Source organism: Apodemus sylvaticus, chromosome X (assembly GCF_947179515.1).
Source record: "Apodemus sylvaticus chromosome X, mApoSyl1.1, whole genome shotgun sequence".
NCBI lineage: Eukaryota > Metazoa > Chordata > Mammalia > Rodentia > Muridae > Apodemus > Apodemus sylvaticus.
The window spans coordinates 66,349,476-66,365,874 of record NC_067495.1 but is presented as its reverse complement, the minus strand read 5'-3'; the positions used below and the strand labels follow the sequence as shown (position 1 = coordinate 66,365,874).

Below are 16,399 nucleotides of genomic sequence, written 5' to 3'. Positions count from 1 at the left end.
TCCCCTTTCCCCCTTCCCTTTTCTTTCTTCCCCCTTCTCCTTCCCTCTTCCCTCTTCCCCCTTCCCCCTCTCTCCTTTTCTCTTCTCCTTCTCTTCTTTCTTTTTCCTCTGTGCTCTTCTTCCTTCCCCTTCCAATTCTCCTTCCTCTAATTAGCACATTCTTGAATGGTATTTAATAAATTACATAAATATACTTGCTAGCAACCGTACTACCATCACCTATCTCACTTAAGTTTTCAATTATTTAGAATTCTAACCCCACCCACAAGCTGATAGCATCTGCAAATCCCCATTCTTTTCCTTAATCAAAGATAAAAATAACACAGATAGCTAAGGCTAACCCAGTTGCTGCATAGTATTCCTGAACCACTAAGAACCAGGTATCATCCTCAACTGTGATTCCTGCTACCAACTCAGTGCAAAAGAGAAACACCTACAAAGGGCATAGTGTGTCCCAAGCCCTCAGTTTTACTTGCTAAGAGCATTAAGATGTAGTAGATATACTATCTCAAACAGATTCAGTTAAACTAGGCAAAATGCATAGATGGGCACATAGGCATTTAGAAAATATTCTTTTAATTAGGACATTATGTAGTTACACAATATTTGTGTGTTTTCTTTTTATTCAGGAGAGGAATTTTAGACCAAGTTAATTGGTTTGTCTGTATAAAAACTGTTTAGCTTATGGTTAATACCTTTTAGCACCTAGTATAAACTTACATTGAGACTATGTATAAACATCTTTCTAGAATAAAGCTAAATTTAGAGAATCAATATCAAACCCTAGCCTTTAAAAATTTAGTTGGAGCTCAGTACATCTAGCAAAATTAATTAAGCTAGCAGTCTGGAGTAATTTAGATAAGCTTCAACAGCCATTTCATTTTATTCTGTTCATGATTAGACTATAAGCTTTTAATTGTATAGGCAAAGCCAATTTAGTCCAATGCATGTTAAGTCAATTTATAACTTTTATGTGCCATAGCCACAGGGCTAACTTCCAATTCACTCTATCTACTAAGAAAGGTTAACTGGTTCAGTGTGCCTGAGAAACATGTTATCCTTATTACTGTTTTTGCCACACTTGAGGACATACAGTATAGTTTGTTTCTTCAGATCAATGGTGCCAAACAGCAAGCAATGACAGTCAGCTTTCCCCTTGGGGGTTCTTCTTCAGTGGTATATTGTTATTATTATTATTGTTGTTATTACTATTATTATTATTATTTTATACCCCAATACAGTTTCACCTCTCTCCTCTACTTCTAGTCCTTTCTCCCCACCTCCCCTCTGTCCCCCATCCTCCACTCCTCCCTTTATCCTCAGAGAAGAGGTGTCTTCCCCTTGGATGCCAACCCATCTTGGCACATCAAGTTGCAGTAGGATGAGAGGCATCTTCTATTGTGACCAGGGCAGCCCAGTTAGGGGAAAGGGATCCAAAGGCAGGCAACCGAGTCAAAGACAGCTCTTGCTTTCACTGTTAGGAGTCTCACATGAAGCCCAAACTACACAACTGTAACATACGAGCAGAGGGCCTAGGTCAATCCCATGCATGCTCCCTGGTTGCTGGTTCAGTCTCTGTGAGACCCTATGAGGCCCAGGTTAGTTGACTCTGTGGGTTTTCTTGTGGTGTCCTTGATCCCTGACTCTTTCATTCCTTCCTCCCCCTCTTCTGGATGATTCCCCAAGCTTCACTTAACATGACTTTTTTTCTTTCCATTTTTTAGAATTACTTTTTAATATCCCAACGCAGTTGCAGGTTCCCCTCTCTCCTACCCTCCCAGGCCCTCTCTCCACTTCCCCTCTGTGCTCTCCCCCCCATCCACTACTCCATTTCTCTTCAAAAAAGGGCATGGATATCAGCCAAACATGGCCTATCAAGTTGCAATAACACTATACAAACCGGCCTTCACCTTGGAACCTTCAGCTATGTTCTCAGGTTTTGCTATCATTTGGGCTTCTTTGTTTTAAGTGTTTATTTTAATTGCTATACAAGATATCATATCTCATTAGGACATTTTTGAGAAAAGTGCATTTTAGTGATTCTCCTCCCCTCATATCTCTTACCACCCCTTCTCTAATCTGAACCCCTCCTTTTATATTCTCCCAAGTCCCTTTTCTTCTTTGATGTCCCATGTGTCCTTTTATTGATGTCCCATTCTTTTTCATCACCCATTTTTGTACTTTCTTGATATCCTTCCTAATTTTTAAGAATTTACTCAACTTAGACTCATTTATACAGACACAGAAACACACACATGCACACACACACATACACACATGCACAAGCACAGACATCTTGCCTTTGGTTTTGTTACCTTACTTTTACATAAGTAACAACAGCATATTGGATATCAGAAAGATTAAGCAACTTGTCCAAGATCACACAGCTAAGTATAGATATAATTATGATCAAAACTTCCCTCATTCATTCAAAGACTACTTCAGTTTTGCCTCTATGTCTATATTTTTCTTACCTGCTTAGAAAATTCAAGGTTTGTTTTCTATTTTCTTAGAAAAAAAGGAGTGATTTACCCTATCTGTAAGAAGTAGTCTTTCTAATTACCTGACAAGGAAGATACAATGATCAAGAAGGTGGTCTTCCCAGGGCTAGACTTACCCATTGCTCTCCAGATGTGCTGACCCCTGTGATTTCTCCCTGTAGGAAACTTGACTGAATAATTTGTAGTAGTGGGGGGACTGGATTGGCCCTCCTCCCAGTTTAAAAAAGAGCAGTCTTCCTTCATAAAACAAGAAACTTTTCATAAATAATAATATAAGATATAACTATAAGCATCCATTGACAAAAGACAGTATATTCATAAAACAGAGTAAAATTTATCCTTAGAAGAGAAGAAACTTTTAATGGCATAGATGTATATTGACAACATTATGCTAAGTGAAATAAACTAATCACAGAAAAACAAATTCTGAATCATTTCATTTACATGAATTACCTAAAACGGTCACATTATCAGAATAAAGGAGTAAAAGGTCAGGGTATCAAAAAATAGAATACAAGAATCTACTAGTCATCAAACATTGCAATTAAGCAAGATGAATACACTTTGTGGTCAGTTTTTTTTTTAACACAAAAACATTTATTTTGATAGTATTAATTTCATCAAAAATAGTTTTGATTTATTCCAGGAAATATATTCAAAGGTAGTCAGATGGCAACCAGCAGAGATGCAGAGGCAACTTCGATCATTAGGGAGAAGAGAGCAAGTTTGTTTGCCTTGAGGCATTTGAACTCAAAAATTATCTAAAACAAATAACCTAGTTTTGCACTTTGCATCCCAGAAGACTAAGTAGTTTTCCAGAAACACACAGGAAATAACAGTTGTCTTAAGTGAAATTTGGTATCTTTACATCACTGACTCCACTTAGTTTAAATAAAACAAAATAAAAAATCAAAACCTTTCTACTTGGGAAGGAAAAGACTCATTTATTTAGGTTAGTAAAGGCACGGAAACAGCTATTGTCCACATTAGGAAAAGACACTCTTTCCCAGGAATCCAAGACTCTTTCTTCTAAACTTTGCAAAGCAGATTTCAGGCATCTGCTAAGATCTGGGTGGCTAAATGATTGGTTATGAGCCCTGGAGTCACGTGATCAAGCAAGACGGGCACCTGACACAGAAAATGATAAAAAAAAAGAACAAATGACAATGACTTCAAAGTTTAATGAGCTCCAAAACTAGCTGTTTTTTCTTGCCTCAATATTTCCAAATGTGAAGCTGGGCGAACAACATTTACTTTACAGCATTATCTTCAAGTTTATACACTGAGTGTATAAGAGTGAGTGACTGTGTAGTATATTTTAGAAAGTTCATTGTATAGAGATACACAATCTCTATATGAGTATAAGCTTAAAGCTATTTTCATATGAAAAGCAGAAGCAGAAATGTAACTTTAACAGCCGTAAGAGCACAGAGGAGGCTCTGTTAGCCCTGGCAAGTAGAGCAACTTCTAATCATAATAATTATCACTTAGTTTAGAAAACAGAAGCAGATCTACAAGTGCTGCCTTTATAAGGCCTGACCAAGCCTATTAGATCTAAACAAAGCCAGGACTACAGACAATTTATGTCTGCGTTTGTCACTGCAGCTATAAATCACTTATATTACATGTTCTTGAGAAAACTATAGCCCTGATCATTACAGATTTATTGAATGATAAATTAGAAGGGACATTAAAGGTCATAAAACCTAACCCTATTGTATTACAAATAAGTGCAGGTTTGACAGAAAGGAAGTGATTTTCCAAAAATCACTTAATTAATCACCCACCACAGCCTGAGGTTTGAACTAAGTCTGCTGGCGCCTAGTACGTTAAATTTCCAATCATGGTCTTTCTCAGTACAAGAATTCTCTCTCATTTAAAAAATGACATAATAAAATGATACAGGAAGGTAGACTCAAATCAACCAATATTTAAAGTGCACATACACTATGCCCAGCAGGAAATATAAAATTAAGGAAGTGCTCTGGTTTTGCTAGTGGAATTCAAACAAGAGTAATAAGGAACACTATATTGAGTGATCACAGATGACTGTGGCAAAGCAATAAATAAAAATCAAGAAAAGTACAAATAACATATCCCATACACCCACATCAAAAGAGAAAAATATATTAAATTGGGTTAAGACTGTCAAGAATTACCTTTTGTTTTACTAAAAACAAAACATCACCAGTACCATTTTGTTTAGAAGATACCAGCCTGGGGACTACTTAGGTCAAAATCATACATAACTGACACATACATATATACATATGTATATATATATATATATACATGCATACATACATTACATCTACAAAGCTGTAGGTTCATTAGTTGAGCCCTCATGTACTTATAATATTTCTGAGCTCTATTTACTTTGTTAAATTAGTCTCTTATTGTTTTTAATATACTTAAAGTTTAACAAGCAAATACCCTTTTTCCTTTCACATATACAGCAGAGGATTGCCTGGTCTGGCCTCAGTGAGAGAAAACACACCTAACCCTTTAGAGACTTGAGGCCCCAGGGAGTGGGAAGTTGAGAGGCCTGGCTGGGTGGGTGGGGTCATCCTCCTAGAGACCAGGGAGAAGGAATGGGATGAGGAATTGTCAGTAGGCAGACCCAGATGAGGGATAAAGACCAAACATTTTTAAAAAGATTAAAGATATTTTTTAAAAAAAAATAAAGGCTCTATAAATTTTATTAACCAAAGTGGTGTCAAGTAAAAGAAATTAAGTCATTTGAATCAAGATCATGTATCTAGAGTTAGGAATGATGGCTCAGTGGGTAAGAATACTTACTATACAAGCTTCAAACCCCTTGTTCAAATTCTCTGCACCCATGTAAAAACCCAGGCATGGCCACACCTCTAATCCCAGCACTGGAAGTATGCTTGCTGGCCAGTTAAATCAGTTGAAAAAGGACATCTTCAGATTCAATGAGAGACTCTGTCTTAAGGGAGTAAAGAAGAGTGATGGAAGAAGACACCTGGTATCCTACTCTGGTCCCCATGCATCACCACATATAGCATATGTATCTAGAAAACACACACACACATCACACACATGAGGGCACACACATACACACACACACTCACACACACACACACACACACACAGACTACATATAAGGTTGCTGGCATTAGTAAGAGCCTGGGTTTAATAACCAGTATAATACATACACATAAAAATCACATAATTATGCTTTTACTTCACCACCTCTCCTGTACACAGTTAAAATCATAATATCTACTACTGGCATAAGAAGTCTGCTTTCAGAAACAAGAGTCTGCATGTAAACTGAAAGAGGGGCAGGATATTGGATCACAGAGCACTGAATGCCTGCTATATGTCAACAAAGAATTCAGAAGGATCTGGGCTTGCCTTACAATTGCTGACTTGAAGAATAATAAAAAAAAAAAAACTACACTATTTCCCAGACAATGTGACACTTACTTGTGCATGTAAATGTTAGGTAGATTATAATTACACAGCCACCATGAAAATGAATAACTTCTTAGCATGCTAAATTTGTAAGATCACACTTCTCATATGAGCATTTTAAAATTTTGTAAGCTTCCTTTCTTGCTTACAACGGTCTAGGGAGAATTGCCAGCTTTGTTTAAACAAAAATCTATGGCAGAGTTGAAGTTAATTTTCTTTCTAGATTAGACAAGTGAAATATCATAATTTTATGATCAGGAATAGTTTATACATTTAACATTCGTTTACTATATCTTTATCAGTGTGTTAAGACATGCATGGGAAAAACAAATAAAAAATGTTACATCTTGAATAACAAAATTTAAGAGCCAACTCTGAGTAATTCTCAAGCAGCAATCAACACTTGACACAGACTATAGCAGGTTCTGCGGGTATACTACTTACCTGGAGAAAGGAGGACAGTGGAAGAGGGAGAAAAACCTGGAGATGCTCTGAAAAAAAAATGGCTGCCTAAGTATGGAGTGGACACATTTTATATCTTTGAATTTCCTTTATTTTCTTTTTGATTTCCCCCCCTTTTTTGTTAGTAGACTTCCTTTGGAAAGTTCCAGCCTACTTCTACTTTATAAAAATAAACTGGAGGAAGGTGTTTATTTTATTAGCACTGGGACCACACATAAAGAAAAAGTGGCCAGCCTCTGGGGAATTTTGCTGGCAGACAAGAATGAAGGTCGCCATAACACAACAAAAATGGAGAGGTGTCAGGTTGCTACTGCCTCGGGAAAGCCTTTCTTTATTCATTTCTGACATATTTGTTTTATCTGTTTGATTCTCAACAGTAATTTTGTTGAAAGAATACACACCCCTTAAAGTTTAAGTATCCATGACTCTAAAACTATTGCTCTCCAGAAGTAAATATGTGAAACTAGTGACCAAAACTAACAAGTACTATTTATGAGTCTGGGAATCTGGTTAAAGCTCTGTTAAGCCATTCTTCTTTCAAAGAACACTATACCCTAAGCCATTTCAGAAAAGTTTGCTTAATATTCTAACTCCTCTTCCTAGCAAACTAAGTCTTTGGATGATAATTTCCAAATAAGTTCTTCTTTGAATTTTATGGTTAAATCTTTATGAGAGAAAATACTATAAATGTTTCATATAAAGAAACATTTTATAATGTTATGCTTAATGTAAAGGCTGAATGCATACATCAGCAAACATCTGTGACCACTCATGGTCCGTATTCCAAGTCTCCCTCCCCTTGGGAATGTAAAAAAGAATAAAGGGAAAACAAGGAGCCATGGAAGCCAATGGCCAGCCCTAAATCTGTCAGTATAGCTTTGATGTCCCATCACACTCTGGATCTGTATTTAAGGCTGCTAAATTCCCATGACCCTTCCAGATTGCTTCCAAGGGTCACTAACTCCGTTTTTTAATCTTATGATTTCAGTTTGAGCCTACTCTGACACTACAACTTAAGAACAGTGGGCACAATAAGAAGGAAAGTTTGTGAAAGGTGCTGTGGTGCCTGAAAGAGGTACGACTCATGTTTCAAAACCCAGTTTGTTCAATTTGCAATTTTCTTAATGAAGTAACACTCCTCATCATTTGTACTGAAATAAAGTCGGACACCATTTGTGTTTACAGCTTCCTTTCATTAATCAATTCGTGATTCGTTTGCTTTGTGCTAAGGTGACTTTTACTAGACTTATCACAACCTCCCCAAACATTTGAGTTATTACTCCTCAGCACCCACTTCCTTCCTCAATGGTGAACTGTTTGAAGGCAGGACTGAGTTGCTAAGAAATCATAGGCTTCCAAAGGAGTTAACTCTCTGTATCCATCTCCTATGAGTCAGATCACTAAGAAAATCATAGTAAATTATGCAAAATCTAATTAAATGCAGCTTAGACACTTTATATCATTATATGTGAAATGACTACTTTACTTTAAATTATCAATACCCCTTTAAAATATAATCCTTGCTTAAAATTTTTACAATCTTTTTAATGCCTTAATATAAATAATTGGTCTGGCTTTATGTGTAAACAATCAAACCTAAATACTGAATTTTATAAGAATGTTTATTCTGTTTCAAAGTGCTCTGCTTATTAATGGAATTAGATGGCTTTCCCTTCTTTATGTACTTTTCATTGTTATTTATTGGCTTTATTTGGCATCCTTTGTTCAAGAAGCTGAGAGTTTCAAACTTATTTGTAACATGTAATAGACAAACAAATAATTTGTTATAAATGGCATGGGTATTTTTTAACCCTTGCAATTAAGCTTTATAATTTAGTGCCTTAGTACTTTAAGAAGCAATTTTGTCTACATCAACATCTTTAGTCTCTAAGGTTGAAAAGACTTTAAATTACAGTGCAATAAGATGGTCACTCTAAGTGGTTTTAAATGGATAATTATACATTCAAATGATAAATGGTTTCTATGACTCCAATTAACACTGAGCATTTATGGGCAAAGAAGATGAGTGACTGACTGTTCTTGTACAAGGTGCTGTAAATGTTATTTATCAACCAAAGAGTCTGGAAGAAAAGATAACACATCACTGATGACCAAAACAGATGGAAAACTCTCTCGTTGTTCTACAAGGATAGAAATATATTTGAATGTAGGATGAGAGAAGTCATGGTCAAAAAGGTATGATTTAGTCTGAACAATAGAATAGGAAGAATATGAGGTGATGGATATGGTTTTGATTTTGTCTGTGTATTGTTTTTGAGCCAAGATCTACCTGAGTAGCTGATCTCAAATTTGCCATCTTCATGCTTTCGCTTCTCAAGGGCTGAGATTGCAGAAATGTACCTCCAAAGTGGGCTTGTGATAGAGCGGCTAACTAGCTTTATAGTGGCAGGCATTCCACAGTATATGTCTATATCAAATCATGATTTTATTACATGATTAGTAATCATTTAATGGTGATCATATAAGATCATGTAGTATATCATGTTATAGACACAGATTTAAAACATGCTACATTTATTTCTCAATATTGTGAGTAAAACTAAAAAAAAGGAAAGCTATATCAAAAATCCCAATAGCACCATCTAGTGCCTCATAACATAAAATGGCTCAGTTTGAAGAAAATTCATAAAACAGTATTAATAAAAAGAGTAGATTAATTTGGGAAAGTTTCCCTTCCTTTACCTGAATTCAGAGAACCAATAGGAAAAGAAACCCAGAACACAAATTGGAAACGAATGCAGATATTAGGAATGGTAGGCTGGGTTTTCTCTATAGCTTTAGAATTATTCTTCATCATTTTTTAATCTTACATTAAAAGTTCTTAGGAGAAATGGAATTTTAAATGCAGAAAGATATAAATAGGTGGAGTGGCAAGATGGAAGAGACATCGTGTTGTGCAGATGAAAGTGTTCTTGATTAGAAACCTGGCATGTTCTAGCCCACCTGCGACAACTACCAAAGCTGTCTGTCTCCATATAGCCACTATGTGGACAAGATTCATCCTATTTCACACTAGTATCTCTTTAATATGCTGGCATTCTTCCACACACCTTGTTTTCCAGTAATCAAGAGCCATATAAAAGTTAGCAAGTCAATACAAGACTCAGTATTGAATTGCCTCCACTTTAATAAGTGCTAAATGGATCTGAAGAGCACTGGAGAAATAACTCTATCTATGCTATCTTATCCCTAGATGTTTCTAATCAGAGGTTATTAACCTCCCAGAAAAGCTTGGACAGACTAAGTAACAATCTTTTGCTATGAAAGAACTAACTGTATATGCCTAAATGCAAAGCTTTGAGTACAACTTTGAGAAATGAACAGGAATGAACAGCCAGCAATTTCCTTACCCAACAAGTATTTTCCAACTAACTATACCACATCTTTCCTCAGAGCCTGAAATTATGGTACAGATTTTTAAACTGTAAATTAACCTCTTTGGAACTTTTTCTCTCATTATTATTATAACTATGGCCACCGGGTTTCTCCTGCTGTGATGTTCTACAGATTAAGCATCTCTCCCACAGGAGTGAGTTTCACCAACATAAATTAGATCATCTTTCCTAGGTATGACTACCATTCAGAAGATGTTACCTAGTTCTCTTTTAGGGAAAAGCATGTGTTTTTGTGCAGATTTTAGTCTCTAATTAAATTTAAAGCTCTTATAAGCAATATCTTGATAATTAGATGCTGATATGCTGAAGATGATGAACATGAAGAAGATGATAATAGATACATACATACACAGTCATATATGTAAAACTGATATATTTAAAGTTTTTTCTGTAAGTAAAAAATCATAAATTCATTTGAAATTTTAGAGCAGTCCAATCTACAATATGAGGGGAATATATTACCTAAGCTTGGGGGTTAATAAGTCTACCAGGCAAACATAGATGACAAAGGGGGAGAAAACATTTTTTGCATGTTTGGAGGACCCAAACCTTCCTCCTGGGGGCAAAGTTCAACTGACTCTCTCCTCATAACCTGACAACAATTGCTTCCAGCTGTGGCGGATTGCATTCGAGCAGCACTAATTGGACTCAGTGGATTATTTCTTAAATGGAGAAAGGGGTCATGAAGTTTGGAGGAAGCTGTGCTTGGAGGGGCTTGGAGGGCAAAGTGGATGCTGGACATGACCAAAACACATTGTATATAAGTATGAAAATTTCAAATAATAATAAAAAGTGATTAATTTTTAGTTGCACAGAAAATTGTAGTGACACTATGAAATAAAACATTGACATGCACTATAAAGATCTAATTTCATTAACAAGATCCTTTTCATATGTTGTAGGCACCAAGAAGACATTCCTGGAGAACATGGATGGAGCTGAAAATCTGACGGCATCTGTCAGTAATAACACGTGTCATGACACAATTGATGAATTCCGAAATCAAGTGTACTCCACTATGTACTCTATGATCTCTGTTGTGGGTTTCTTTGGCAATAGTTTTGTGCTCTATGTCCTCATAAAAACATACCATGAGAAATCAGCCTTCCAAGTATACATGATTAATCTAGCCATAGCAGATCTACTCTGTGTCTGTACATTGCCTCTCCGTGTGGTCTATTATGTTCACAAAGGCAAATGGCTCTTTGGTGACTTTTTGTGCCGCCTCACCACCTATGCCTTGTATGTTAACCTCTACTGTAGCATCTTCTTTATGACAGCCATGAGCTTTTTCCGGTGTGTTGCAATTGTCTTTCCAGTCCAGAACATTAATTTGGTTACACAGAAAAAAGCCAGGTTCGTGTGTATTGGAATCTGGATTTTTGTGATTTTGACAAGTTCTCCCTTTTTAATGTACAAATCTTACAAAGATGAGAAAAACAATACTAAATGCTTTGAGCCTCCACAGGACAATCAAACTAAGAAATATGTTTTGGTCTTGCATTATGTGTCATTATTCTTTGGTTTCATCATCCCTTTTGTCATCATAATTGTCTGTTACACAATGATCATTCTGACCTTACTAAAAAATACAATGAAGAAAAACCTGCCAAGTCGTAGGAAGGCTATAGGGATGATCATAGTTGTGACAGCTGCCTTTTTAGTCAGCTTCATGCCATATCATATTCAACGAACTATCCACCTTCACTTTTTACACAGTGAAACTAGACCCTGTGATTCTGTCCTTAGGATGCAGAAGTCAGTGGTCATAACCTTATCTCTAGCTGCATCAAATTGTTGCTTTGATCCTCTGCTATATTTCTTTTCAGGTGGAAACTTTAGGAGAAGGCTGTCTACATTTAGAAAGCATTCTTTGTCCAGTATGACTTACATACCCAAGAAGAAAGCTTCCTTGCCAGAGAAAGGAGAAGAAATATGTAAAGAATAATTCAAACCCATCTCCCGTGCAGAACAATGAAAAAGAAATTCCCTAACAAGTATTTTTCTAAATCACAAGTTAAAAAAAAGCTTCACATTAATAGTTTACAAATAACATATCTATCTATCTCATTTATAAATACTATTATTTTATATGTTAAGTGTTCAAAATTCAGTTTATAACTGTGAACTAACCAGAAAGTGGAGAATGTTTGTGATTCTGAACTATAAAACTGAGTATGAAATCAAAAATATAAAAAGGGTTACAAAAGCTACGTACTAGACTTTTGAGTTCAGCTTTTAAATATAGCGTTAAAATTAGCAAATAGTCATCAGTCACCCTAACAAATCCCTTTGCATGCATGCCATCAGATGCGACCTGGAGATGACCCAGGACCTACAGAAATGTACGGTCAGCCGTTTCCTTTGTAGTACTGACTAGCTAGGTAAAGTCTTCCAGAAGAGAATGTTCAAGTACTAGAACAGACCAATATTCAGCCAAATAGCTCCACAGGCTGCATGAAATTTACAATCTGGAAAATAAGGAAGATAAATCTGATCAAAGGCCAGTTTGTCTCTATTCTCTTCTGCCCTTGACCCAAGCCCCTGCAAAAGAATGGTGTTCTTCTTGCTCACTGTGGTCCAATCCCAATTCTACATATAACTCTTCCTAATGAGTAAGACAGCTAGCATTTCCATATACGACCAGAAGCAGTCAAAATTCATCAGAAGTAAAGAAAATAGGTATGAGGTTTGTTCCTTTCTATATAAGGTTTGTTGGAATCAAAATTTACTATGTCAGATACCAGAAGAAAATTTGAATATCCATGTCATTAATTCTTTAAAAACTATATGCATTTATGTATATGTATATAAATATATGTAATCTATCCTGTTCTATGATGTGCATTTATTGTTAGTTAATTATGAGAGTTACTGTTTTATACTTCTTGCTTTTTTATTAGCATGCTGAAAGTAATATTTGTTTACAGTGATTTTTATATTATCGCAGAAGCTTTGTTCTTAAAACAAACCATGGGAAACAGCTTGATTGTGACTAAAATATGATAGTCATTGGCAAAGTTTTGTTGAAGGCCACTTTGTTCCTAACTCTAAGTTTCAAAAGTCACATTAACAAAGAAGAAATAAATGATAATAAAGATGGAAAAAGGAAAAAACATGAATGGAGTTCTGTCTGCATCAGCCATGTGAAAACTTTTCCTATTTCACTCCTGCTGGACCCCTTGGAAAAATTTTTTAAAGCACAATGAAGAGAGGACTCTGAGGATCAAAAATAACTGAAACTCACTGATTTCTGTTGAACATGCCTGAAAATTGGCAGTGCCTATATTCTCTCATTTCCTCTTGCTTGAGACAAATGTCAAACATATTTGTCAGGGGGCATCAGGTCTCATTTTCTGCCCTTATGCTTTGTGGTGGAAGAGCATGGCACTGGAAGCCAAGAACCTGGTCTCTTTTAACCTGGTCTCTTAAATTTAACAAAGTTAACATACCTTTGAGAGAATCTCATAAGCCTAAAACCTTAACTTTAACATTCTTAGTTATCTGGGAAATACAAATCTAAACAACCTTGAGATTCCACATCGCACCAATCAGAATGGCTAATATCAAAAACTCAGGTGACAGTAGATGCTGTTGAGGATGTGGATTAAGAGGAATACTCTTCCATTGCTAGTGGGATTGCAAGCTGGTACAACCACGCTGGAAATCAGTTTGGTAGAAAACTGAACATAGTACTACCTGAGGACCCAGCTGTACCACTCCTGGGCATATATCCAAAAGATGCTCCAACATGTAATAAGGACACATGCTCCACTATGTTCATAGCAGCCTTATTTATAATAGACAGAAGCTGGAAAGAACCCAGATGTCCCTCAACAGAGGAATGGATACAGAAAATGTGGTACATTTACACAATGGATAAAATAATGAATTCATGAAATTTATAGGCAAATGGATGGAACTAGAAAATATCATCCTGAGGGAAGTGACCCAATCACAAAAGAACACACATGGTATGCACTCACTGATAAGTGGATATTATCCCAGAAGCTCATGATACCCAACATACAATTCACAGACCACAAGAAGCTCAAGAAGAAGGAAGACCAAAGTGTGAATACTTTGGTCCTTCTTAGAAGGAAGGAAATACAGAGACAAAGTATGGAGCAGAGATTGAAGGAATGGCCATCCAGAGACTGCCCCACCTGGGGATCATTCCCATATACAGTTACCAAACCCAGACACTATTGTGGATGCCAAGAAGTGCTAGCTGGCAGGAGCCTGATATAGCTGTCTCCTGAGAGGCCCTACCAATACCTGACAAAGGGGACACTCTCAACCAACCATCGGACTGAGCACAGAGTCCCCAATGGAGAAGCTAGAGAATGGACCCAAGGAGCAAAGGGTTTGCGGCCCCATGGGAGGAACAACAATATGAATCAAACAGTACCCTGAGAGCTCCTAGTGACTTAATCACCAACCAAAGAGTATGCATGGAGGGACCCATGGGTCCAGCCGCATGTGTAGCAGAGGATGGCCTTGTTGGACATCAATGAGAGGAGAGGCCCTTGGTCCTGTGAAGGCTCACTGCACCAGTATAGGGGAATGCCAGGTCAGGGAATCAGGAGTGGGCGGATTAGTGAGCAGGGGAAGGGGGATGGGATAGAGGTTTTTCAGAGAGGAAATGAGGAAAGGGGATAACATTTGAAATGTAAATAAAGAAGATATCTAATAAAAAAGATGAAAATGATACTTGTTCTGCTTTCTTACGGACATTTGCAAGATTCAAATGTAGTTAGATATGCTAAAATTATATCCTAAAAATGTATAGTAAGGTGCCATTATAAAGTATTTATGGGAGAGTAGTTAAATATGCTAATTCATATTTATTGTATCCATTTTTAATTTTGAAAGAATTTGAACAAAACATTGCCACAGTTCAATTTTAGTACACATAATCACATTGCTCATTTATTCCTTCATCCAAGCTTTGGTCTGTATTTGCTGTTCCACTCACATATGTACCCACATGTACCATATAGATATGGCATAAAACTTCAGTCACTTACAAACTCACAATGAATGTATTGTTCCTTCTTGAATTATATATCTTTATAGCCTAACCATACAACTTACTACTTTTTCCAGTTTCTCCATGTGTATTAGTATTTTCTCCTAAAGGGAAGTGTTCTGTGTAGAATTATCAATTCCTTAAGGTTACAAATTACATATCTACATGACGGTATCTAACATTTAATTATATATGTATATATAATTTTAATTTTAAAAGCTTTTTAAATGTTTTACCTGTGTCAATTCATAAATACAGAGTACAGAGTATTCATAAATACAGCTCTACCGAGTACGGTACTGTGACTACCCTCATTTTGCCAGCAAGTTTCAGAAGCAAGATTGAACTCCTGACATTCTGTTGCCAGAATATACATTCTTAATTTACTAGCTATCTGTGTTGTCCTTTTCAAGTACAAAGTTTCAGGTATACATGATGAATAGGTCCTAGAGGTTTACTATACAAAATTATGCCTTCCATTATCACTGTGCCTTTATTTTTTAATATGTTATGCTCTTACCACAAGCAGATGAGACACTTGATTGACAAATGAGGGAGAGAGAGAGACAGAGAGAGAGACAGAGAGATTGGATGGATTGATGACACATTAAAGTGTATGCTTTTTAAAGAAAGTTCTTTATTTTATTTTTTTACTTATACATGTGTATCTGCATGAGTTTTTATTTTTTATTTATTCGCTCACATATTACATCCCAACTCCAGTTTCCCCTCCCCTCCCCTTCTCCCACTTCTCCCCCTCCCCACCTTCCCTCTCCCCTAGATCCACTCCTCTTCCACTTCCCTTCAGAAAAGAGCAGGTATCCCAGGGATCTCAACCAAACATACCATGACAAGTCACAGTAAGATATGGCACAACCTCTCTTATCAACCAAGGAATGGGGGAGAGGAACATGATCAAAATATGTTGTATGAAATCTTTTACTAATAATTAAAAAATTTAAATTTGTATCCCAAGTACCCGACCTTTATAGTTTCTCCTGAGAGCTATTCAGTTTATCTAGGAAATCCTTGCATGATATCAGATACCTCGAAACACAATATTTAATACAGCCTAGTTTTCCTGACAAAAAAAACTGTCCATTAATGCTGAAATTTATACTTTTGATAATGAATGAGAAATATTACTGTCTGTTATTACTTAGCTTTGCTGCACTATAGGGAAACCAAAATTGCCATACTTGTTTCTAAACACAAATGACTATTTGGGTTTAATGTTTTTGTTTTTTCTTAACTTAAAGATTAATGACCACAAAACATAGGCAGGCATGAATATTAAATGTCAAAAATTCTATTGAATATAGATAAAAATATTATACTCTAGCACTTAAAAGCAAACTATGCTTTCTATAACTTTAAGAAAGAATAATGCAAATTAATACCTAATTCTAAATGTGTTCAAAAAACTAAAAAAGAAAACAACTCTCATTCTTCAAACTAGTTTTCCTTTTCTCTTGAATGATAGTTATAATAACTTACCAGGAGATTTGGTTCTTTTTTTAAAATATTCATTGGTATAGGATTTTAAT

The 16,399-nt window shown here is 36.1% G+C and overlaps 1 protein-coding gene and 1 non-coding gene across 3 annotated transcripts in view; both read left to right on the top strand.

Moving 5' to 3' along the window:
* Cysltr1 (cysteinyl leukotriene receptor 1) overlaps positions 1–15,433 on the top strand; it is a 29,391-nt gene extending 13,958 nt beyond the window's left edge. Inside the window, exons 2-3 of one of the 2 annotated variants that reach the window (XM_052171369.1) lie at positions 7,393–7,479; positions 10,723–15,433. In XM_052171369.1, coding sequence (XP_052027329.1) covers positions 10,749–11,768 — 1,020 coding nt within the window. In that variant the 5' untranslated portion in view covers positions 7,393–7,479; positions 10,723–10,748 and the 3' untranslated portion in view covers positions 11,769–15,433. The remainder of the gene's footprint in view (positions 1–7,392; positions 7,480–10,722) is intronic. The other variant, XM_052171368.1, reaches the window with a different exon arrangement.
* Positions 2,556–2,718, top strand: LOC127675939 (U1 spliceosomal RNA). Its single transcript, XR_007975611.1, has one exon. It is a non-coding gene; the product is annotated as a U1 spliceosomal RNA (small nuclear RNA).
* Positions 15,434–16,399: the final 966 nt, after the last annotated feature.